This window comes from Eulemur rufifrons, chromosome 3 (genome assembly GCF_041146395.1).
Source record: "Eulemur rufifrons isolate Redbay chromosome 3, OSU_ERuf_1, whole genome shotgun sequence".
Lineage (NCBI taxonomy): Eukaryota > Metazoa > Chordata > Mammalia > Primates > Lemuridae > Eulemur > Eulemur rufifrons.
The window spans coordinates 92,618,384-92,643,787 of NC_090985.1; the positions used below are offsets into that span (position 1 = coordinate 92,618,384).

Sequence of the window (25,404 nt, forward strand, 5' to 3'; positions counted from 1 at the left end):
TCATATTAGACTTCTGGCCTCCAGAACTGTGAGAGAACAAATTTTTATGGTTTTAAGCCATAGAGTTCATGATAATTTGTCCTAGTGGCCTGAGGAAACTAATACACTAATTATTAGTTCATTCCTCTTAGACTTTTATGTTGTTAAGTTTCCCAGTCTTGTTGACTGTCTATAATAATTTCTACTATGATCAGTAAAGTGACTCAAACACAAGAAATATTGAGTGGTGTGAGAAAAGAAAACTGGGGATACAGAGCATTTATTTGTGAAGCCTGTCAATGAATGCTAAGAGGGAAGGGAAGAGATAGTCATTCAAAAAATATTTATGGAATGCATGCCTACTAAGTTCCAGGTACTGAGCTTGGCAATAAAAATAAAGACACTAAAGTACAGAAACAAGTTTGCTGTAAAAACTGAAACAGTTGCTAATGAATCAAAAAAAAGACATAAGATGACATAGAGAACTGACCCTCCTTCCCTTAATGCCATCATTACTACAAATACTGTACCTTTCTTTTACAATATTAAAGTACTTCCAATATTAAAACACTCCTGGGATAACACCAAAATCATGGAAATGAGTAAAGCAGATAATCTCAGCTGAAAGCCTATGTTCCCTTATGCCAGTATCTTTTACACACTAGGCCTCTGCATGTATTTATTTAGTGTTCTTTCTCCAATACCTAGTCACTTTTTTTGTCCACTTAGCTAACAGTTACTCATCTTTAAGACTTAAGTGTCATATCCTCTAGGAAGCTTTCTATAATACACCTCTCTCTTTATAGAGTAAATTAGGTATTCTCCTGGTTATTTTTAAATTTTTTTAATTTTTATTTTTTTCTCCTGATTTTTAAATATGGAGATTTTTCTGGATATGACTGCATAAGATAATTAATTTATCTGGGTTCAGGGGGAAAACACAATATCCTCTGCTGTCAATGTTAGAGGAACACTGACAAGTTTCTGTGATTTGCACACCCTGGGTGTAGAATGGACTCCAGGAAACCAAATCTAGACCTGTGTTCTGACCAACAGATGAAGCAGCCAGGCCTCAATGAAGAGTAAAAATTGACCTTAAAAACAGGCTTATTATGAAGAGCTGCAAGCATGCTATGTATTCAGCAACTATTTACAAAGCACTCAGGGCAGATAGATACACAATGGTTAATGAAGAAGAGTTAACTTGGTAGTTTATTCCTTACCTTGTACTCTTTATGAAACCTCTTTGCCTTTAACTCTCTAAAGTTCTGATTTTTTTCCCCCCTAGTTTTTACTAATGTCCCTTTGCTGTCTCAGGATCCTATCCAGGACACTATACTGTTTGCCTGTCATGTCTCCTTAGGCTCCTCTTGGCTGTGACAGTTTCTCAGATCTTCTTTTTTTCCGATGACCTTGACAACTTTGAGGAGTACTGGTCAGGTATTTTGTAACATGCCTCTGTGCTGAAATATGTCTGATGTTTTTTCTTAAGACTAAGGTTGTAAGTGTTTGGGAGGAAGATCACGGAGACAGAGTGCCATTTTCATCACATAATACCAAGGGTACACACTATCAACTGACTGATCACTGTTGAATTTAACCTTCATCACCTGGCTGAGGTAGTTTGTCAGGCTTCTTCACTGTAAAGTAACTTTCTTCCCCTTTTCCACATTGCATTCCTTGGAAGGAAGTTACTATAACGCAGCCACACCTGAGAAGTTCCAAAGCTTTAGCGCCTATATTTCCCCCGACCTGTGGCTTTTTGTATGATGTCTTTCATTCCCATATCCAATCTCCTGTCCTTCCATACTGTCTTAATGTGTATGCACTACTTTTTTTTTTTTTTTTTTTTTGTTGTTGTTGAGACAGAGTCTCACTTTGTTGCCCAGGCTAGAGTGAGTGCCGTGGCGTCAGCTTAGCTCACAGCAACCTCAGACTCCTGGGCTTAAGCGATCCTACTGCCTCAGCCTCCCGAGTAGCTGGGACTACAGGCATGCGCCACTATGCCCGGCTAATTTTTTCTATATAGATTTTTAGTTTCCATATAATTTCTTTCTATTTTTAGTAGAGACGGGGTCTCGCTCTTGCTCAGGCTGGTCTTGAACTCCTGACCTCGAGTGATCCACCCGCCTCGGCCTCCCAGAGTGCTAGGATTACAGGCGTGAGCCACCGCGCCCGGCCTGCACTACTTTTATGTAAAAAATAAATGAAAAAGTAAATGAAGTGTACACTCTTTAGAAATGGAAAAGTGCCTGAAAATTATCTTTAATTCTTTCCATTCCATAAAACATCCTTCACTAAATCCTGATAATTCCAACTCTCATCAGTAACCTCCTTTTCACTTTCACTACTATAGCCTTAGATAAGGCCTTTACTACTTATCTGGACCATCATTAAAACCATCTAACTACACTCCACCTTTACGATTCATCCTACATATGACCAGGAATGGATGAGAAAAGGATTACATCTATTATTTGGCATATCTCTGCTGCTGTGTTACAACATGAAAATAGACTCTATTTAGTTGTAAAGTTAATCATAACTCAGTCCTGTATTCTTTCTTTTAAAAATTTCAATGCTTTCTTCTGTCTACAGAATAAAGTTCAAACTCTATCTTAACCTGTCAAAACATGCACCTACCTAGGTCCAGCATATGTAATAGATTTATCTTTGCAGCCTTATTTTCCATAACTTCCTGATACAGGGTCTATATTAGTTAAACCAGACTGTTTTATCAAGGAAGTACAAAGTGTGGAACTTAGCGGATGGGCAATAAATGAGAACTACCTTCCTGTTTCTTATTTTTACATTTTTATTTTTTACCCATTTCTACTTGTCTAAAGCCCACCCTCCCCAATTCTCATAAACCAACTCAAATGTTATTGTACTCTACAGTTTTCTGAGGAGGAGGAAAAGCATTCTCCATCTCACGAAATGCCAAGCTTTTTTCAGGTTCCTCATCAGAGCCCTTATCATCTTCTATCAGCACAGCTAGAATGTAAACCCTTTATGGGCAGGGACACATCAAATCCACTTTTTAAATCCTTCACAGTAGTACTTAGTCCTATGTTTTGTATTTGGTAAACTTTTACCTTCTGCATTTCAAAGTATACTGCCAACTTAAGAGACAACAAATATCTATTGGACTAGATTTGAATCCTGTATGTGACACCAACAGAAACAGTTGCTTCAGGTCTTTAGGTCTTCTTTGCTTATTTGTATAATGGTAATTATATCACATACCTCATTCAATCAGCTACTGTGAGAATTAAAAGAGATAGCATATAGAGAATAAAACAGGTAACATGTCTGTGCTTCTTTCTCCTTCCTCAATACTTAAAGATAGGCTGACACTTTATCTGCTAAGGCCATGTTACTCTGTGTGTATGTTCTTATGCTTTATTATAAAGCACTTATCGCATTGTACTCTTATCAGTTTACACATCTAGCTTCTTTCCTTAGAAGCAGTAACATTCACCTTTTTGTATTTTGAAATCACCTTGCACAGTGGACTGGCGTAAAAGCAGATGCTCAATGAATGTTCAATTACTGTATCTCAAGCTTACTGAAAAGATCACAAAGTGATAGATTACTTTTTTTAATATAATAACTCTAGTCTACATTTCAAGGAAAAAACTATCAATTTCTCAAAAAAAAAATACTCAACAGTGGATTTTTCAGATAGAAAAATGATGCTGGAGAATGAAAATATGACTGCACTAAATTAGAACTGCATCTCTGATATCTGCCCCTAACTTAAGTATAATTTTCTTTTGAAAAGGTATTGAGTATACCAGAATGTGTCAGCTATCAGCTAACTGCGTCCTAGCTCCAAATCCACCCTTCACTACCCTTGAAGTGAGACTGGAACATTTCTCCCTTGCCAGGGGACGTGACTGAGCTTCATCAACAAAAAGCACTAGTCACCTCTCTACAGTCAACTGCCCCCAGCACTCTAGGCTGCTTCTCATGGAGTTCCCAGGCCACACACACCATTCCATGGAATGCTTCCCCCGGAAGGAAAAGTGCAGCTTTCCAGCCTATCTCGGCCCCTCAGTGAACTTCTCTGCTATCCAGTGGGCCTCAGCTGTGTCTCTCCAATGAGGTGTGGATGCCATATCTGTTCCCTTCTTTCATGCTTTGCCTAGCCTTTGAGCTCTTATCTACTGTTATGGTATTCTTTATAGAGTTCTCTGTACCTCTTGGCCAATTCCCCCATTACTCTACTCCCATGTTACAGGTAAGGATTCTTTACATTAGACTTTCCCTGTTCAAACTCTTGTGTAGTGTCTGTCTCCTAGTTGGACTCTGATACAACTAATATGACTAATACATCCTTCATTAAGCCAAATTTACTTTGTGAAGTTCGGGTTTTTTTGTTTTTTTTTTTTAATATAGGCAGAGTTTAAATTTTCTTAGGAAAGACTTAGCTTGTCTTTAAATGCAGTATTTTTAAAAATATGAAGCTAAAAATTAGAAAATAAAATGGGGCATTTGCTAATTTTCTTAGAGAGTGAGTTATAGAGGTATTAAATCTAACAGCAAGTAAGATTAACAGAATGTGGTAAAAATAACATCCCCATAACTTTCTTCCTCCCAATTCATGGAACCTTCCCACTAGTTTGTCTTAATAGTGGAAAATGGCTAGAACGTGTGAAAAAAATCAGGATGAAAAAACTGAGCCATAAATACCTCTCAGAATCTTAACATGTCAGTTGTGTTGGAATGAGAGAAGTCCTCTACTATGATATTTTTTAAACAGTGAGCTATAACCAGTTAGGTCATGAAATTAATTTAGTGGATCACAACCAGCATTTATTAATAAAAAGAACTAGACGAGCCTGGGCAACATAGTGAGAGACCTTATCTCCACAAAAAATTAAAAAAAAAAAAAAAAAAAGTTAGCCAGGCATGGTGGCCTATGCTTATGTTCCCAGGAACTCAGGAAGCTGAGACAGGAGGATTGCTTGTGCCCAGTTTTAGGTTATGGTGAGCTATGATCACGCCACTGCACTCCAGCTTGGGCAACAGAGTGAGACCCTTTATTTAAAAAAAAAAAAAAAAAGAACTAGAACAAAATGGCAAATATTATTCTGTACTCCACAGGGTTAGAATAAGTACTGTTTGGAAACTTTTGTTTTAGAGAGATATATACACTCACACACATATTTGAACCCTGGGTTGTAATGTAAAATGTACCTTATACTGTGGCTTATGAAAAACAAACCTAGACATTATTGTGTAGTATCTAATCCAACTCACATCCAATGAAAGATCTCATCCACAATATTTTTGCTAGTATTCATGGTAAAACAAGTCAACTGTGAATACAGAATACTTCTATTCTCTTTTAATTAACATTTATAAGGGCAGGGATGAAAGAAAAAAATCTGATTGAATCATTTGCTAGCAATTTAACATAAACAATAGGAGGCAGAGTTGAAAACTCAAAAGCAGGGTTTTTGATTCTAAATCATGTTTTTCCCCCACTGTACCATCTAACCTCCTGAATTTGTTCTTTCTCAGATACATACTAGTACTTGCAATCAATATTTCTCCAAACTAAAATGAACATCATTTGACTTTCCAGGTATTAGTAGCAATACTAGGGAGGAAGGGAATATTCTATAAGCAAAATGACTCTGACAGTGCAGGAATTTAATGACAGTGCAGGAAGTTTAAAAAAAAAGAATACTGTTTCCATGATGCTGACTTTATCTCAAATAATAATGTTCCAGTAAGGTCACATAGATAAGTCGGTATCTTAACACACTTTTACCTGACCATTTCCTAATTCTTTCATACATAAAGTTTCCAAGTAAGAGGTGCAGCATCTCAGAAATACATTTCAGTGAAGTGGCTTGAACAGGAAACTTTCATGATGCTATGGATCAAACTGGATATAAACGTAAAATATAATTATTATACAACAAATTTGTTATTACATGATCTCCACAAAGTACATAAAAACATAAATGGTTTATATTAAAATTAAAGGCTATAAGTAAAAAGAACTATTTTATGCAATTCTCAGATTAAATAAATAAGAGCCAAATGAAAAACGGATTAACACTAACAAAATCAAGCTGCTAAATTTCCAACAGTTAACATACCCAATGAATGTTGAGGTTAGCCTGTTGAATTTAAATACATGAACTATATGCCAAATTCAAAATTAAATATTCTTTCTAGATTCATATTTTTAATGAAAGGCATTTTGGCAGTACCTATCAAAATACAAATGTAAATACTAGTTGACCCAGAAATTTTACTTCTTACACAAATGCACAAGAATGCTAATAACAACACCACATATGACAAATATTCATCAACAGGTGTAGGTGGGACATTTGCTGTTTCTGGCAACCTGGCATCAGGGCACCCAACTTTGAGCTCCCTGGCAGCTAGGTCTGCCATGTGACCCAGGGTGAGCCAATCACATGCTCCTGTCCAGAACTTGGAATCTTGAGAAAGTGCTGCAACATCAGAGACCATTAAGAGATAATTCATGGTGGCCACAGTGGAGATAAGAGTTCAGCAGAGTCCAGTGGCACGTGCCCAGCATCTTCTTAAGCAAACTGTACTAACAACAGGAATTTGGCTGTGCCTTGCCTTCCCTGGTTTTGCCCATTTTCAAGCTTGATTCTATTGCCTTTCTATCAATCCTGTGAACCATCCAATCTCTTCAATAAAACCTCCTTCTGCTTATGTTAACCAGAGTTGCTTTCTGTTGTTTGCTACCACAAACCTGGACTAACAGAATCAAGAGCTGACTAAATTAATTATGGCTTAAATTTATTATGGTTCAGCTATGCAAGGCTATTTAAAAATGAGATACATTTATATGTGGTGATATGTAAAGATACCAAAGATTTACCCTTTTTTTTTTTTTTTTTTTTGAGACAGAGTCTCACTCTGTTGCCCGGGCTAGAGTGAGTGCCGTGGCGTCAGCCTAGCTCACAGCAACCTCAAACTCCTGGGCTCAAGCGATCCTCCTGCCTCAGCCTCCCGAGTAGCTGGGACTACAGGCATGCACCACCATGCCCGGCTAATTTTTTGTGTGTGTATATTTTTTAGTTGTCCATATAATTTCTTTCTATTTTTAGTAGAGACGGGGTCTCACTCTTGCTCAGGCTGGTCTCGAACTCCTGACCTCGAGCGATCCACCCGCCTCGGCCTCCCAGAGTGCTAGGATTACAGGCGTGAGCCACCGCGCCCGGCCCAAGATTTACCCTTAAGTGAAAAAAAGTACATACAGAACAGTACTATTTGTATAATCCTATTGGTGGGATAGGGATACATGCACACACACAGGCTTATAGATGCAAAGAAAATTTTTAGAAGGATACATAAGCCATTGTTTACCATGCTTACATATGTAAAGTGCAATGAGGGGCTTATAATAAAAGATACAAGTTTTTCAAAGGATACATCTTAACATCAACACTATATAAAAGCAATACTTTTATTGACCTTATCCAACTATCTCCATAGTGATGTGGCATTTAAATAACCAGGAAAACTTCTAGTGTGACCAAGAAGTTATATTAAATGCTGGTCTGCTAAGAAAATTGCAAGGAAACCTGTAAGCAAAACAATGTGTTGTGAAGTGGATTTTGATTTCCTTCCCCCTCCCCAAAGTCTCTTAATACTACTCAGTAGTACTTTTTAACAAGACTTACTCATGGCTAAGGCTGAATATTCACACATTCACACTTAAATCCAGCATAATTTGTCTATTTCTCCTATAAATTCTCCAAGAAACAAAACTTTAAGCCAGAAAGGATGGGGGTAAAGATCAAGAAAGAAAAAAAAAAAAAAAAAAGATTAAATGATGGAAAAGGCTCATGAATCACTACAAAAAATCTGAGTTAGAGTAAAAATTTGCACCATGTAGAGCATGGGGAATAAGGTTCCTTCTCTGAAGTTACCCAGAGGATAAAAAAAAAAAATCAATCCCTTAAACTAAATCACACAATGCTCTTCACAGCATGGTCCCAAGATTCCTTCAGTCTTAATGATCACACCCTCATCCCCCAATCTTGACATTCCTGGTGTAAAGTCATTAAACCTTCTTGGCAAAATAAAAGTGTGAGTAGCTGAGCTCACTTCTCCTCATATAGTAATATAAATATAGGGGCAAGAGCACAAACTGATTCTACAGGATTATTAGGTGGGGAATTATTCAAACAAGCTAGATGAAGTCTGAATGTGTCACCTGATTTTTCACTTGTAAAATGGTGTTAATAGCTCCCCACTAAGAGAATATACATTAATATGAATGTCACAGCATGGTACTGAGCATACAGTAGGTGCTCAATAAATGTTTACTGACAATCTGAATCTGTTATGAGTCATTCACTCCAGTTAGAAAGTATCTTCACGTTCTTTTAGTACTTTGTACATATGTTTATTATATTTTCTTGTCATTATTGTAGCAAGTGGGTCTCCCCTTTAGGGTGAGATAGTCATGTTTCTAACTCCAGCACAGGGATTGTCCACCATAGTATCTCAAATTTATTTAAAAAGGAAAAAAAAAAATCAACTCCAACTCTCTACCCTTTCTTTGCATGAATTCCATTTTCCAAGACTTAATAATATTTTAATCAGACCCCTGCTTGAATAGCTCCAGTGCAAATCAACTCACTACTAAATAGACTCCTCCCATTTCACAGGGAGTCCAAATCTCTCTCTTCTGCCCATGGACCTGGGTTTTGCTCACAAAAAAGCCATGAAGAGTCTAGGCTCTCTTTTACACAACAGTCACCTAAGTATCTGAAAGTCATTATTATATTCTCCTTTAAGATTTCCCCTTAAGTTAAAATGTGTCAGTTACTCAACCATTCCTAAAATGGCATGGCATGGTATCGTTCACACCATCCTTACTGGTCCCCTGGACTCCAGACTCCAGTTTGCAGATGTCCCTCTGAAACAAGGGTTTCTCCATAACTAACTGCAGTTGAGGCCTGACAGGGTAGAACCTGCCTTATGTGTACATTATACTTCTGCTGACCTAGCATATCACATTTATTCTTTTTTTTTTTTAATTTCAGCTTATTATGGGGGTACAAAAGTTCAGGTTATGTATATTGCCCATGCTCCCCCATCCCCCCCCCCAGTCAGAGCTTCAAGTGTGTCCATTCCCCAGACAGTGCGCATCGCACTCATCATGTAGGTCTTTATTATTATTATACTTATCCAACTCATGAATCAAGCCATGTAAAACTTTAAGTTTCTAGACATGTGTTGCTATTTAACGAGTTGAACTCCATCTTGTATTTGTATGGTTGTTTTTAAAGTAAATACAGGCTTTTAACTTCATTTTTATTTAATTCCATTTTGCTAAACTTAGCTAATCATTCTGCCTATCAAGGTCATTTTGGACTCTGTCTGCAAAAATCCAAATTACACATTAGCTCTTTCAACCAAATTGGACTTTATCCAAGTTGTTGCTAACATTAAATAAAAAAAATTCAGGACTGCATGTAGCAGCACGTTTCCTCCAGCTTGCCTATATGGGCAGCCCTTTATGGATATAGTATTCAACTAGTTAGAAATCTACCTAGCTGTGAAACTTGTAGAATTTCTTCACCTCATACCCAAGGTTATCCTGAAAAGGGATAACAAATAACTTTACTTAGAGGACTGGCGAATCAACTCACCAGGCATACAATTATTACTGCTTTAATTTATAACTGATAACTCATATTTCTATTAATTTTATGTTAAATTAAGTATTAGTAAAACTTTGAGCCTAAGTGATCTGGGACACATGGCACTTTTACTTTGCCCTTTGAAATGGTTAAAACTGAACTAATAATACTTTATCCAAAGAGATAAGATAACCATTGATCAATAGATTCATTTATACTGAAGACTTCTACAGATCTACAAAACTTCTTCCCAAAGAGGTTCAAATTTGAGAGAACTCATTCAAGCGGTATTGCAAAATACCAAGAGTGGGTGTAGAAGAAATCAAGATACAAGAAGACTACTGGCCTTACTATCTCTTTCCTGAAGACTAGTGAAAAACAGCACCTCCTTGATCTTCTTAATGTCAAGTGGCCCATGAGGACATCTGAGACAGAAGAGGACTTTTTCTTTTATTGAGTCCAGAGGGACATCAGGAGCAAAAAGTTTCCATTTTGTGGTTAACACATCAGCACTGTGAACAGCTTTTTCTGTAAGTAAAACCTAACCCACTAACTTAATTTTAGGATGCTCAACGGATAGGAAAAATGATCTCTAAGATATAACTATTAATAAAGCACTTTGCAGCTTACAAGGCACCTGCGCATATCATTTACTTCAAGGTCACAAAAATCCTGTGACAGAGATAAGCCAAGCTTTACTATTGGTTTTCTAGATGAGAAAATTCAAGTTGAAGAAGTACGAACTTTATCAAGGTCACAAGTAAGCAGTGGAGTTACGACATTAATCAAGATATTCTAATAATGAATACTAGGTTCTTGAAAATTTTTCAAGAGCGGTATCTAAGTTATTAGGGTGGTGCAAAAGTAATTACAGTTTTAGCATTGTTGAAATTTGCCATTTGATATTGGAATGCATTCTTAAATGTGGTTATGTTATATATCATTTTAATACGCATTTGTCTCTTTATGTTTTTTTGCTAATGACTTCTTCTTTCTTACTGTTTATTTTATATTTATTTTAGACTATGGAAATGACATTAGACCAAAAGCAAATTTGAGCAATTTTCTTATTTGAGTTCAAAATGGGTAGTAAAGCAGCAGAGACAACTAGAACAAAGAATGCATTTGGCCCAGGAGCTGCTAATGAATGTACAGCGCGGTCATGTTTCAAGAAGTTTCACAAAGGAGAGAAGAGCCTTGATAAAGAGGAAGACAGTGGCCAGCCATCGGAAGTTTGATAACAACCGACAGCAATCATTGAAGCTGATCCTCTTACAACTACACAAGAAGCTGCTGAAGAACTCAACGTCGACCATTCTACAGTCATTTGGCATTTAAAGCAAATTGGAAAGGTGTAAAAGCTTGATAAATGAGTGCCTCCTGAGCTGACCAAAAATCAAAAAAATTGTCGTTTTGAAGTGTCGTCTTCTCTTACTATACGCAACAACAACGAACCACTTCTCCACTGGATTGTGACATGTGATGAAAAGTGGATTATATACGACAACCAGTGATGACCAGCTCAGTGGCTGGACTGAGAAGCAGCTCCAAAGCAATTTCCAAAGCCAAACTTGCATCAAAAACAGGTCATGGTCCCTGTTTGGTGGTCTGCTGCCAGTCTAACCTACTACAGCTTTCTCAATCCTGGTGAAACCATTCCACCTGAGAAGTCTGCTCAGCAAATCAATGAGATGCACTGAAAACTGCAACACCTACAGCTGGCATTGGTCAACAGAAAGGGCCCAATTCTCCACGACAACACCTGACGGCACGTCACACAACCAATTGGGCTACAAAAGTTTTGCCTCATCTGCCACATTCACCTGACCTCTTGCCAAGCAACTAACACTTCTTCAAGCATCTCGACAACTTTTTGCAGAGAAAATGCTTCCACAATCAGTAAGATGCAGAAAATGCTTTCCAGAGTTTGTCAAATCCCAAAGCATGGATTTTTATACTACAGGAATAAACAAAGTATTTCTCATTGGCAAAAATGTATTGATTGTAATGGTTCCTATTTTGATTAATAAAGATGTGTTTAAGCCTAGTTATAATGATTTAAAATTCATGGGCCCAAAATCACATATACTTTTGCACCAACCTAATAAAATAACCAGAGAGGACTTAGGATAATATATTATTTATCTCCTAGATGCACAGTAGTTATTGCTAACGATGGACAATGCAAAAGGGAAAGTATTCCATCAATTTTACTAATGCTGGGGCAGCAGTACAATATACCAGTGACACTGACATATCAACTGTAAATAAATGAAGGAAACAAATGACTGATATAAATTTTAAGGACAGCTGTAAAGTTAGGGAAGAACCAACTTTGAGCTTTGGGTACCTTACAGGGTGCACTAGGGAGGTACTATACCGGTTTTACAAATAGAAAACTAGGAATTTAAATCAATTGTTTATGTGCACAAGTAAGTTAGGGTGGGTATCCTCTTTCCAATACATTCTTTTTACATTGCCCTACAAGGAATGAGTGACACTACACATGTATGGCTAATGTGACTAGCACATTGCCTCCTGTGCAGGACACGTGCCTACCTCTACCCAAAAGCCCATGGTCAGTGGGCATGCCTGTGATCTACACCTTGATCCTTGTCCATTTGACTGGATCAGGGTGGTATCTGATAATAAAAAAAATCCAATTGATCAATGATTGCAATACATATAAAAGCATTAATTTCTCCAGTTAAAGACTCTCAGATTGAATTCAATTTTTTAAAATAAAGCAATGGGCTACACAAAAAACACAGGCCTTAAAAAAAAAAAAGTGGCACCATCAGAAATAGAGTGAGAATCAACTGATAACTACTTTGGAGAGTGATTGAGATATGCTGGTAGCTGAAGATGTACATACCTGCCACCCACAATTCCACTACAAGGTATATTTCCAGAACTCTAGCACACAGCTCAAGGAGGCAGGCACAAGATAATCCATGTAGTATTGTCTTTTACAACAAAACCACCACCCCTAAAATTTCTATAAGTGAAAGAATGGGGAAAATGTGGTACAGTCAAACAACAGAACATAATTAGAATTAAACGAACCTAGCAATTAATATCAATAAAAGACAGGAAAATGTATTAATATAGATAAATTCCTCAAAATAGTGTTGAACAAAAAAGTTTCAGAGCCAAGTGTAATGTTTATTCAAAAAATAAAAGGAACAAGGATGAAAAAGTACAAACTGGGCACATATGAACCAAATAAGCAAAATTAATATTAAACACTTGAGTACCAGAAACTATACTAAATAAAAAGTGGAGAGAAACTCAATGACAAAGGAATAACTCCTCAGTAAAATGTATAGCTCCTGAGCCCAGCTGATGTGCACCTTACAAATTAGCCCCCAAATTTATAGGGGGGAAGAATAATCTGACAAAAGTACAAGAAAAATCCATTACCATAATAGGAGATTTTAACATCTTTTCCCAAAACTCAAAAGTGAAATAAACAAAAGACCACACAGAAGATATGATCCAAACAAATAGCAAGTTTGATCTCATGGACATTATGGAAATCTGGACCCACCACATACACAAGATTAAACTTTTCAAGAACATATGGAACACGTACAAAAACTGACGAAGTACTCAGCTATAAAATTAGTTTCAACCACTGAAGAATCAATACATATGGTCTATGTTCTCTAAGTAAAACAAAGTCAGAAATCAATAATGAAATGATTGTAGAAAAAAAGAAAAAGTATGTTTAAAAACCTAAACACACATTTCTAAATAGCTCAATGGTCAAGAGAGAAGCCAAGAAGAAAAGAAAAATTTCAGAGTAGCCAGTAGCCCAAGATCTGCTTACACCATTTTTCTTGGATTCCTAGAAGCCCTCTTTAAATTATCATAATTCTCTTTTTTTGAGCTAGCTGGAGTGGGTTTCTGTTCTTTGCAATCAAACAGGTCCTCCTTAGAACAAAATCCTAAGAGTATTTCTAAATCATTAGTGGATTTGGATGGTCATATACACTAAATTAAGCAAAGCTGCCAAAAATATAGATACCCGGAGTAAAATCAATCTTGATAAACAACATTGATAACATAAGAAACTTTTCATAAAACATCTAGATACAAATATGGTAAGTACAAGAAAACACCAGCATAGGCTAGGAAAGAAATAATATAGAGTCAAGGATAACAGACTCCTTGAAGTATCAGCTGGCCAAAAATGAGAAAGCTAAGCAAGGATGGGGGATGGGGGAAATCAACATATTAGAATACACAGAAGGCAAAAAAATTATTTTTGCTATGATCAACATGACTAAGACATGATCCAGCAGTGGTCAAATTTGGGTTAGTTTTTCAAATGCTTATGGGGAAATTATAGAAACATTCAAAGCAGCAGGATAAAATGGTCACCATTTCTTATTCAAGTCATTTATTCATTCCCATTATATGGATAAGGATACCAAGACTCAGGAAGATTAAATAGGTTGCCCTAAGTCACAAAGCTGGTAAGTAGCAGAGAAAGGACTTTATCCTAGTTTTATCAATATACAGGATAGTTCTGCCCTGTTTTGCATGAGTGGAGGTCCTATCTGTTTAAGTAAAGAGAATTGGCGGGCTATGTACTCCCACAGCAACTCCATGGACCAAGAAGTTAGTAAGCCAACAGAAGAGGTCTGACATGGAATTTACAGGAATCAAGAAATATACATGATAGGGGGAGAGAGCATGGACTTTGGAGTCAGAAAGACCTGGGTTCACATTCCAGCTTGGTCAGTTACAAGCTGTAGGATGTGACAATTAGTTTCCCCTTCCTCATTTACAAAATAGAATCTTCTTCATGGACACTACTGGCTCAGGTTCAATGTGTTATGCCACTAGAGAAAATGCCCTATAAATACAGTTGTATTACATATATTTACATTCTTTCATTACATGAGACTGTATTCTTTTTAAGAGGAATCAAAAGCTTCTTTCAAGATTGAATATTAGGAGTTAAGCATATACATGCACATACTTTTTGAAAATAATGGATACGATAATTAGGGTAAACGAGCAGGGCTGTGTCTCTGCACTGGTTAATGCTAAATATAGTGTCCATTTCAAAGAAGTGTAAGCAACTTTATATTGTGCACTTCAGGTATTAATACCCCTCTGACTTCACTTTACTGTTTCTACCATTTGCTCTTTAGCCCTCCCAGGCAGGCAGAATAATACCCTCCAAAAGATGTACACACCCTAATCCCCAGAACCTATGAATATGTTACCCTACTTGGCAAAGGAACATTAAAGATGTGGTTAAGATTAGACTTTGAGGCTAGCCTGGTGGCTCACGCCTGTAATTCCAGCACTCTGGGAGGCGAAGGCGGGAGGATTGCTTGAGGTCTGGAGTTTGAGACCAGCCTGAGCGGATGCCGTCTCTACTAAAAATAGAAAAAATTAGCTGGACGTGGTGGCGTGTGCTTGTAGTTCCAGCTCCTCTAGTCCCAGCTCCTCCGGAGACTGAGGCAGGAGGATCACTTGAACCCAGGAGTTTGAGGTTGCTGTGAGCTAGGCTGATGCTGCCACACTGTAGTCCAGGCAACAGAGTGAAACTCTGTTTCAAAAAAAAAAAAAAAGATTAGACTTTGAGATTGGGAGATTATCCAGGTAAACCCAATTGAATCACATGAATCCTTAAAAGTAGAGAAACGTTCCTATATCAGAGAGACAAAGGATGAGCCAAGATAACAATTGGAAAGGTGGGACACGAGAAAGACATGACCTACTGTTTGCTGGCTATAAAGATGGGGAAAGGAGGCCATGGGCCAAAATGTGGGTATGTGGATGGACTCTAGAAGCTGGGGAAAGCCCTCAGATGACAGCAAGCAAGGAAACAGTGATCTCAGCCCCGCAGCTGCATAGAAATATAGTCTGCCAACAATCTGAATGAGTAAGGACTCTCCAGAAGGGAACTCAACACTGCTGAACCCTTGGTTTTAGCCCAGGGAGACACATCATACTTCTGAACTATACAACAATAAGATAAATTCATGTTGTTTGAGCTGCTATGTTTCTGGTTGTTTGTTATGGTAGCAATAGAAAATTAACATACCCTCATTCTCTTATTTACCTTAAAAAAACTGAAAATGGCACATAGGGATTTAAACTGCCTTCAAATCCCTTTTAAAACAAGGAGGAATGAACATGGTCAATGCATGCAGCCTACCCAGCAGAGCCTACCTAGTACACATTCATCATTTACTGAGGCACTAACTCTAACTCTGTGCAGGCACCATCCTGCCTTCAGGGAGTTGGCCACAGCATGCAGCCATCAATATTCATTTTCCCCCTTTCTCCCTCAGATTTGGCCAGAAACACAGTAACTGTCAGCTACACCTGAAAATGGGAACACTTTGAAGAGAGAACTGGAAGAAATCAAAGCTACATCATAACCATGAAAAGCAAAACCTCAGAAAAGGTGGGGGAAGGAAGAGCAAACGGGGAGCCACACCACCCTACAATCAAGAGCCCTTGGAGTCAGAAACCTGAGGTTTTTGTTTCCCCACTTACTAAAATAATTTGCCCCAAATGACACAGCTTGTTTTCTTCATCTGTAAAATGGTAATCTGTATCTGCTGAAGGAGCAAGATAACAAGCCTTTGATATTGTGTAGGAATTATAAAAACTACAGAGGATTCCTTATGAGAATCTACTATACAGACATAGTGCCAAAAGCTAATGTGATGGAGGATTCCACACAAATTCAGCCTGGATATACCTTAGTGGTTACTTAAATAAAATCCCAAAAAGCAGAAATTAATTAATTAATTAATTAATTTTTGAGACAGGGTCTCACTCTGTCATCCAGGCTGGAGTGCAGTGGCACAATTATAGCTCACAAAAAGTAGAAAATTTGATATTAGAAAAAGAATCAATTTTAGAAAAATAAGCAAAAAAGGCCCATGACTGACCAGTAGAAGAATATTATGTTATCACTGTTACAAACAATACTTTTTAAAAATACAGATGTCCAGGACTCCCTGTAGAACTACTAAAACAGCATCTCCAAGGATGAGCCCCAAATAGTTTGAGTTGAGAAACACTGAAGGAATTAAAAGGGGGTGACTACATATGTGAGATAGCAAAGGGAATCTAACATTTTTTTTGCCAGACATTCCTTACCTTCAGGTGAAGAATAATAGCTAAAATGTATTTAAAACTTGCAAATAACCGAGGCTAATGAAATCAAGTAGGGAAGCTTCATTGTAGAAAACAAAAAGTTAGGAAGGGGACAAGGGAGGGCCGCACATGGCAGCATCTTTTGTAGCAAAGTACACAGCCTCAGGGACTAATGCTGAACAGAGAATAACAAATAGAGCAAGCACAGCTGGCCCAGAAGGAAAGGGAAAAACAGCTGAGCTGGCAAAATTAGGGTCTGCCCAGCAAAATGATTGGCTAGTGCTAAAGGGGGAGAGCTGGAGAGATAAAACAAAGGAGGGGGACAGTGGGGGAGATGCAGGAGAAAAGTAATTTCATGCTGGAGCACCAATGGAGTGGGACAAAAAGGACAAGAGCACCAAGAAGGAAGAGGGGCATTCTTTGAGAAGATGAAGAGTGAGGTTCACCAGGGGAGGTTATGAAAGGGAAAAAGGAATGAGAACATCAAGGCCAACAGCCTCTGTGATTCAATATAAAGTTTCAGGAGCATTACAAATATTAGGGGGAGGAAGTAGCAAATAAATTGGATTAGGCATAGCAAACAGAAAAGAGCTAGTCCAAAATCTTGAAAGACTACCAGTAACAATATGTAAAACAAAAATTTAAGAATAATCAATCATCTAAATTCTAGACATTAAAAGGTCTCAGATATGTTTCAACTCTTCTTTGATAAATAAAACAGCTAAACACATCTAAAACCAGGCAAAACTAAATAATACAGGAATGCATAAGTGATACAACTATGAAGAAAAGCATGGGAAGATTAACATAATTAAGGCTAGTGGAAATCTGGTTAACAAGGAGTTGTAGTCCTTTAGTATGGGTGTTTATTATTTTTTAAAACTATTAAACTGTGCACATATATTATATATATATTCTTTTATATGCATAATATATTTCATAATAAAAAAGCTTTAATGGAATTCTTCTACCTCTGAACTTCTCGGTTTGTTTTTCAACAATACTCTAACAAATCTGCTCATGAAATAAAATGATTAGTGTTTCTGGGCACAGGTTTTGCAACAGTGAGTTCCACCTCAAATCTAGCAAATCAAAATCTCTGGATTTGGGCCACCGAATCTTTCTTTTTTTGAACAAACACCCTGGTGATATACAAGAATCTAAAGAAATTCATCTGAGTCTCCCATAGGAAGAGGTCTTCTGTTAAAACTCTAAAGATCTAGAGAACCTAATCCAATTCCTTCCCCAAACCCGCTAGGATTTTGCTCTGCCCCTGTCTCTTGTATTTTCAACCTTTCAACCTCAAGTCTCTCTTGTCTTAAAAATACACATCTACTCCTACACACGTGTATGCAAGCGCACACATACCAACTGACCAAGTCTAAACTTCTCATTCTTTCCTTCCCTTTCACATTCAGTATTCAATAAAATAGCCCACACTATGGCTCTACTTTTAACTTCTCAGTATCTTTTTTTAAAAAGCTCCAATACCATTTGTGATATTGCTTAAATTTTAAAAAGAGAGAGAGAAAAAAAAAAGAAAGTGTGAGGACCTCACAATATATTAATAGAAAGACCCATTTCACCAATACCAACTCTTGCAATACAAGCACACAATTTTACTCTCCTCCCCAGAAGTTACTGTTAAGTGTATAGTTTTCAGGATTTTTTTTCTGTATATTTACATGATATATATAAAAATCCATATTTTTTAAAAACATAAATGAAACTATACCCTACAGTTCTCCCCTTCATTCACCTCTCAATCCAACACTGTGGCAAAGTACTAATGCCTTCCTATCATTTTAACCAACAGGCCCCGACTTCTGCTGAATTTGACACTGGTGACCACTCCTTCTATGGTATCTGTCTCCTCTGCAGACTCCCTGCCACTGTACTGTCAGTCTCTCTTCCCTTTTGATTCTTCCTTCTTAGTCTCTTTTGCTGATAACTTTCTCAATCTGCCCCATGAACACTTATTCCTCACCATCACATCCAAGCTTTCTTTTTTGTCAATATTCATTCAATGAACGATCATCAGCTAATTCATTCCAAGAGGACCACACTGTCAGATTCCCATTTGCCAATGGTTTTGCATGTGAAGGAACACTCCAAAACCATTTTCATCAAATAAACAAATCCTTGCATTTTTGGCATGACAAATAATTTGACTTTGCAACTAATTCAAACAGTACTATAATCAACAAGCCCCTATGCCAAAGCAAGAGGATGGGGATATAAATGGGGAAGAAAGTTTGGGAAGGATTAATTTCTTAAAATGGTAACTTAATAAATATTTTCATGACAGTTTTTCTTCCCTCATAATTTCAAAAGCTCAGATAATGAACTCTCAGGTAATAAGGATTCCATTATATGTTATTAGCTCCCAAATCTCTAACCCAGGTCACTCTCTCCTGAGCTGCAAACATTAACTTCCAACCACATACCAGACATTCCCCCTTGCCACCCCAACAAATCCCTACTCATCATTTGAATTTTAGATCAAACACCACCTAGCACCTCCCCCAAGGGGCCATCCACTAATCTATTAAAAATCTCTGAAATGAATGGCCTACCTTTAGAATTAAGAGGAAATCAAAGGTCTTCTTAACAAAAAAAATTATTTAAAAATGCAAGTGGGAGTAGGAAGGCAGGGGAGGGAAACAGAGAATGAGGGAAGAGAGGAGGAGACCAGTACAAACCGACAGGGAGTGGCCGGGTTTGTTGCCATCTTAAAAGAATGGAAAAATAGGAGTTGGCCAGGAGACAAAAGGTAACTTTTCCCTTTTTTTTTTTTTTTTTTGAGGGAGAGTAGGACCAAGAAGGGGCATTTAGATAGAAGAATACAACCAGGTTTGTGCCTTTGTGTGCCTGGTTGAGGGGCAAGGAGGGCCGATGATGAGGTTAAAATGGTAGGCAGATGCAAGAATTTTAGGAGCAACAATTACTATAGGTTTATCATGATTTTGCTCTCTCTCTATGCATGATAATTATCTGTTTACGATATTGGCCATCCTTGATAAAAACCACTTTCCACAAAGTATCTAAGTTTAAATGACACATTTTCCTAAATGTTTTTTTCAGAAACAAGACACTACCAAGGAAAAAATTTAAAGCTACATTTTAATTGCATTTAGCCTTACAGTAAGAAAACAGTTCAATAGTATCATCATCATGTCTCAAAAATCTCTTCTATGAAAGAGGGAACTCTGAAAAGGAAAAATGTACATGGTTCCTTTCCCTTAGGAAATCAAAATACTTTGACATTTATCTTCATTTTATCTCACATACTACTGAGAGAGGGAAAGCTAATAATGTTTTACAGGTAAAAGAAAATTTAAGTGATTTCCTTCATTCGAAGATGTATGTTTTTCACACCAGGATTTTCTAGAAAAGTATGAATCTCACACTACTGATTTAATATCATCTTTTGGGGGGGGAGGGCCACTTGAGTGTACCTTACAACTATGGGTATACTTTGAATTACGGAACTATGGTAAAGGATTTTGCCCAAAGTCAAAAAAGTGGCAGAACTGGGCCAAAAAAAATTCTGTCAACTTGTTAATATATATAAACAGAAATATAGTGGCCTGATTCCTCGTTCATTTAATTTAATATACAGGGTCTACCTTTTACTAGGCTCTTCTTCAAACACAGAGCCATACAAAACACTTTTTCTGCCTTCAAGAAGTATGTAATCAAATACAGATGCCTACACAAGTATCTATAAAACAAAACAGTCTGGGATTAATATCAGAAGAATGATACAAAGCGAGAAACGTAAATCCAGAAAAGGAGTACTCACTTCCAGCCAGAATACCAGGAAAATCTTGACACATAACAAGAGTTTAATATATGTTAACTCTGAAGGCGTTAGGGAAGACCCAGATTAAGACTTGGAAGGACATACAGAATTTCCACAGGGAGAGATTGTGGTGGAAGGCACTCTAAGCAGAGAGAGTAGCAGAGCCCAGGAAAAACCACAGAAATCAGCCACTGGGCCTCAATGGCAGAAGCAACATGGGGAATATGGGAAAGAAGGCCAGAAATGTAGATAGGGACTAAAATATAGAGTTCATTGAAGGTCATATTAAAAAATGTGAGCAAGCAGAGGAGCAGCCTCCTGACATTCATGTTTCAGGAAGATTAAACTGACAGTAAACCACACTGGCTGAACTGGAGTGGTGAGAAAGTACGGCTGTAAACAGTCTAGTGTCAAGTATTCAGTGCCTGAACTGTCTTAGCAGCAAGGGCAAGAAAGGAGTGTCTTCCCTTGGAACTGCATGGGGACTGTTTTTGGATGAGGGCAAATTTCAAGCGAACGGAGCACCATCTTGTTAATATCTGTAGCCCTGCTACTCCCTGCACAATACATATTTCTCTCCAATCTCATTTTTACAGCCTAATTCCAATTTTGCCAGGTCTGAGAACCCTTCTTCCTTCTTTCAAATATACCTCAGCATTTTTTAAAGTTTATAAATTTGCTACCAAACATTTGCAAAACACTGCTTTACCCAGGATTTTAAATAGAAAACCATCTAGTTTCCACACACACACGCACAACAAAAAACCCTTCTGAAAACCCATATTTATAGAAGAAAGTTTTTCTTTCAGGCAGCAATCAACATGCTTTAGTTACTTATAGAACCTGCTACATCATTAGTGCAACAACAAGCTGCTGCTTACATTTCCAAAGTTGTGCAAAGGGTCCAAAGTTATGCAAGAGTCACCACTGAAATCAGACTCTGGTATATTAATAGTTATAACACCTCAACAAGCCTTAGGTTTATTATTAGGTTCAAAGTAATGCCAAAATTACAGGTTTTAAAAATATTTTACAATGACTTCGTTTACTTTTCTTCGAAATATACCAGGATGTCATTTAAGTTGGAATAATTGTATTTCTTTCCACTTCAAATGGGCATGAGAGCACCTGAAAATCAGCAGTGTGACACAGGACTTGACGTATTTAAAAAAAAATTAGCGTCCTCAACATACACACATATGCATACACAACATACACACACACGCAGAGCACTGAACGGCCTTGCATTACTATCAAATAACCCCAGTTTACACATGGCAAAAGTCCACAGAACTCTTTCATGCTTTAATAACCCCGAAAGGAATTCTCCAGCCATCAAGTAATGAGATGTGACTTATTCTGACTTGGGGGCTGAGAGTGTTTAAAAAAATAATATATACACACATACATATATTATTTTTTTAAGATTTCCTTCTCTTCTCAGCTGGCTGTCCCACACCACGAAAGCGCCTTGCCCAGGCCTTGGCAGAAGCGTGCAAGTCGGAGGTGGGACTGGTCAGGAAAACGAAGACCCTGGTCCCATCACCTTCTGCTCTCCTCGGCCTCCCCCTTTCTTTCTCGGGGGCCGCGAGGAGAACCAAGGTGAGGGGCCCTGCAGGTGGGGTGCAGTCATCTCAGTCGGGCTCTGACGGTCCTGGGCTGTCCCTCCTGTCGCACACCTCCCGGATGGGGCGTCGCAAACGGCTGCCGCGGCCCTCAGCTGCAGGCAGGGCTGGCCGGGTCGGGGGCCGCGGACCGGGCCTGGCCAGGCCGCGGCCGCTCGCAGTGCCCACGTCACCAGCTCCAGCACTGCGGAAATGGAGCGGCGCGGCCGGGAGGGAGGCGCCGGGCGGAGTCCGCGCCCGCGCCCCTGCCAGACGCCGTTTGCCCCTCAGCCCGAGCCCAGAGGGCTCTGACACCCGCCCAGCCGCGCCCGAGGCCCTCACCTGTGTCGCCGATGATGATGTACTTGAAGAGATAGGCGTACGCCATGGCCGCGGCCGCTCAGTGCCAGGGCACACGGCTCCTCCTCCTGCTACTGCTCCTCCTCCGCGCCCCTCACCCCCGCGCTGCTCAGCCTCGAAACGCCAGGCCCCGCCCGCCGCCGCCGCTGCCGCTGTCAGCCGCCGGGAGTGAGGGGCTGAGAGGAAGCCGGACAAACCGACACCAGAGAAGTCGAGAGAGACAGCACCCGGCCGAGCCCAGTCGAACAATAACAGCCGCCGCTGCGCCTCCGCCCCGCCTCCGCCCCGCCTCCGCGCCGACCCGGAAGTGTTGCGGCCGCCGGCGCCGCCGGAGGAAAAGGGAGGAGCTCCGCACGCCGGCCGAGCCCCGCCGGCCGGAGCCCCGCCCAGCCCCGCCGGAGCCCCGCCCCGCGCCGAGCCGGCCGCACCCCGTCCGCCCAGGCCGCCACGAGCTGGGCGCGGCCGGGCGCGGTCGTTCCGGCACGTTTGAGCTGGCGAGCCCGGCGACCGGGAGACAGTGGGGGAGGGGAGGGGCGGGGTCGGTCCCGTCACCGCCCCGCGAGGGGGCGCCGCGGCCTTCCGCCCTGCGGAGGAGCTGCGGGGCGTGCGCTGGGGAGGCGTGGGCGGTGTTCGGTGCGGGGCCCAGTCTTGGGCTCGAGCAGGTGTTTGAAAATGCGGGACCCACCGGGGGCTGGGGTGGGGGGGGGCCATAGTACTTCAGTATATGACGACGGGGCCTTGATGGTGAAAGTGGAAGTATTTGTAAACTGGAAACCGTAAGTCAGGGACTGTGAAGTAAATCACGGTATGCCCCCACGGTGGAATACTACGGTGCTCTTAATTAAAGAAAAAAGATGCCTGACTTACGCTAAGAAAAAAAAAGGTCAATTTTGTGTCAAAATATGTATTTAAATTAAATATTATTTATATGTTATATATTATGCAGCAATGATACACATGCCATGTATAAGATATAAATTGTTTACGTATATTTACATGTAAATTATATCTTATATAAATTTTGCTGTGTGTAAAAAGCAGGAACACACTTAAATACCCATATGTGCATAATCAATCTGGAAGGGAACACAACTGGTATTAAGGGAGGGGTGGGGAAGGAATGGGATTGGAGGAGAATCTACTTTCCCTGAATATTTTTTGTGTGTGCAGTTTGAAATTTTTTGCAGCGTTCATCAATTACCTACTAAAAAATACTGTTAAAAGAAAAAGTGACTATTTTATTCATTCAACTAATATTTATTGAATACGTTCTATGTTTCATGCTAGGCATAGCAACTACAGTCAGACCCTGTTTTAAAGGAGCACAGGTTTTGGAAGAGGAGTTAGAAGACAGTTAAAGTGTCGGGCAGGGTTGTCTAAAGAAAATGATGTCTGAACCAGGAATATGAATAAGAGTTTGTCAGAAGAACGACAGTTTTGGGGGAGGGAACCAAAGTTTACCGACAAGGAACTGGATGTGCAAAGTTCATGAATCTGCTCAGGGAATTTAAAGTATCATATCATAAGGGCAGAGCACGATGGCTTACGCCTGTAATCCCAGCCCATGAGGGGGCCTTAGCGGGGAGGTCCCGGAAGATCGCTTGAGTTTGTCTCTTAAATGAGTAAGTAAGGTTGCAGAAAACTAATTTATTAACCAAATCCTCTAATGTTGTCAATGAAAGAAGAATCGTTGCTGAGGGAGAAGTGGACTGGGATTTAGTGGCCCTGGTTCCTGTTGCCTCATATTCTCCTTTCTCTTTTGGGATCTCTCATTGTGTAATTACCGTTGACACCATCCTGCTGGCTAAATGTGATGGGTTGCTACATAGTTTCGATGGGCTTGCCTAGTGTGAACTCACACGGTTTTTCTGAAATATTTGGAGAGGATATTATTAAAGGTTCAGGGATAGCACACAAGAATTTGACACGAAATTTGACCTGGAATTGCATAATCTGGTCACTCATCTTTAGCTTGAGGAGGATGGAGGCAAGGCCTCCAGGTTCCAGAGGCCATTTTGTCCCTTCCACCTGAGTGCCTCCACCCACGTCTTTCCTGGGTGATAGAGGAGAAACTCAAGTCCTCACTCTCAGGACTGTGTGGCCTTTACCAACACAGCCCCAACAGGACAACTTTTTTAGGATGTTACACAAGAGCCTAGCACCCTGGGGAGTCAGGAGCATTCCCATGCTGTAAGAGGAGGTGAATGGCTTGAGAAGTCTCTTGTGCCAGATTACGCAGGGCCTCATATGCCATGTCAATATGCATGCAGAACTTGACTCAGTAGACACAAGGGAAATTGTGAAGGGAAGGAAGGTCAGAATTGGGTATGTAACAAAAATCACAAAAATGGGTAGAAAGCTATAGAGATAATGTGGTATAAAGAACAGAATTTAGGAAACCTGGCTTCTGGTCTTGACTCTACCTCTAACTGATCAGATGAACGTGACAAATCATTTGGCCTCTCAGTGCTTCAGTGCATTTGTCTATAAAGTAAAGAAGTGTTTCCTAAAAGGGCTATTCCAAGTGTGAAGTTCTTACTTTTTTGTTTAGCCAACCTCCAGATCTAAAGCCACCTACAAAGAAGGTAGCAATCCTCTTATGAAAATACCAGAGCCGCAGGCATTGAATGCATATTGTTCTTACACAGAACTGAAATGCATTACTTTTTGTGTGGATGGGAACTCTAATGATCAGTTGCTACATGGCAGTATAATGCAATGAAAAGGGCAAGGGCTGAATGCTCAAGTCCTTCTCCAAGCCTCAGTTTCCTTATCTAGAAAATATGGATAATAACTGCCTCACAAAGTCAATTTCAGATCAAATAAGATAATGGATATGAAAATATTTTGTAAATTATAGAAAATA

At 39.4% G+C, this 25,404-nt stretch overlaps 1 protein-coding gene across 2 annotated transcripts in view; it reads right to left on the reverse strand.

Annotated features, from left to right (window-relative positions):
• RAB2A (RAB2A, member RAS oncogene family) overlaps positions 1-22,876 on the reverse strand; it is an 84,081-nt gene extending 61,205 nt beyond the window's left edge. The window contains exon 1 of one of the 2 annotated variants that reach the window (XM_069466461.1): positions 22,521-22,876. In XM_069466461.1, the coding sequence (XP_069322562.1) occupies positions 22,521-22,566 (46 nt within the window). In that variant the 5' untranslated portion in view covers positions 22,567-22,876. The remainder of the gene's footprint in view (positions 1-22,520) is intronic. The other variant, XM_069466459.1, reaches the window with a different exon arrangement.
• Between the last annotated feature and the right edge of the window lie 2,528 nt (positions 22,877-25,404).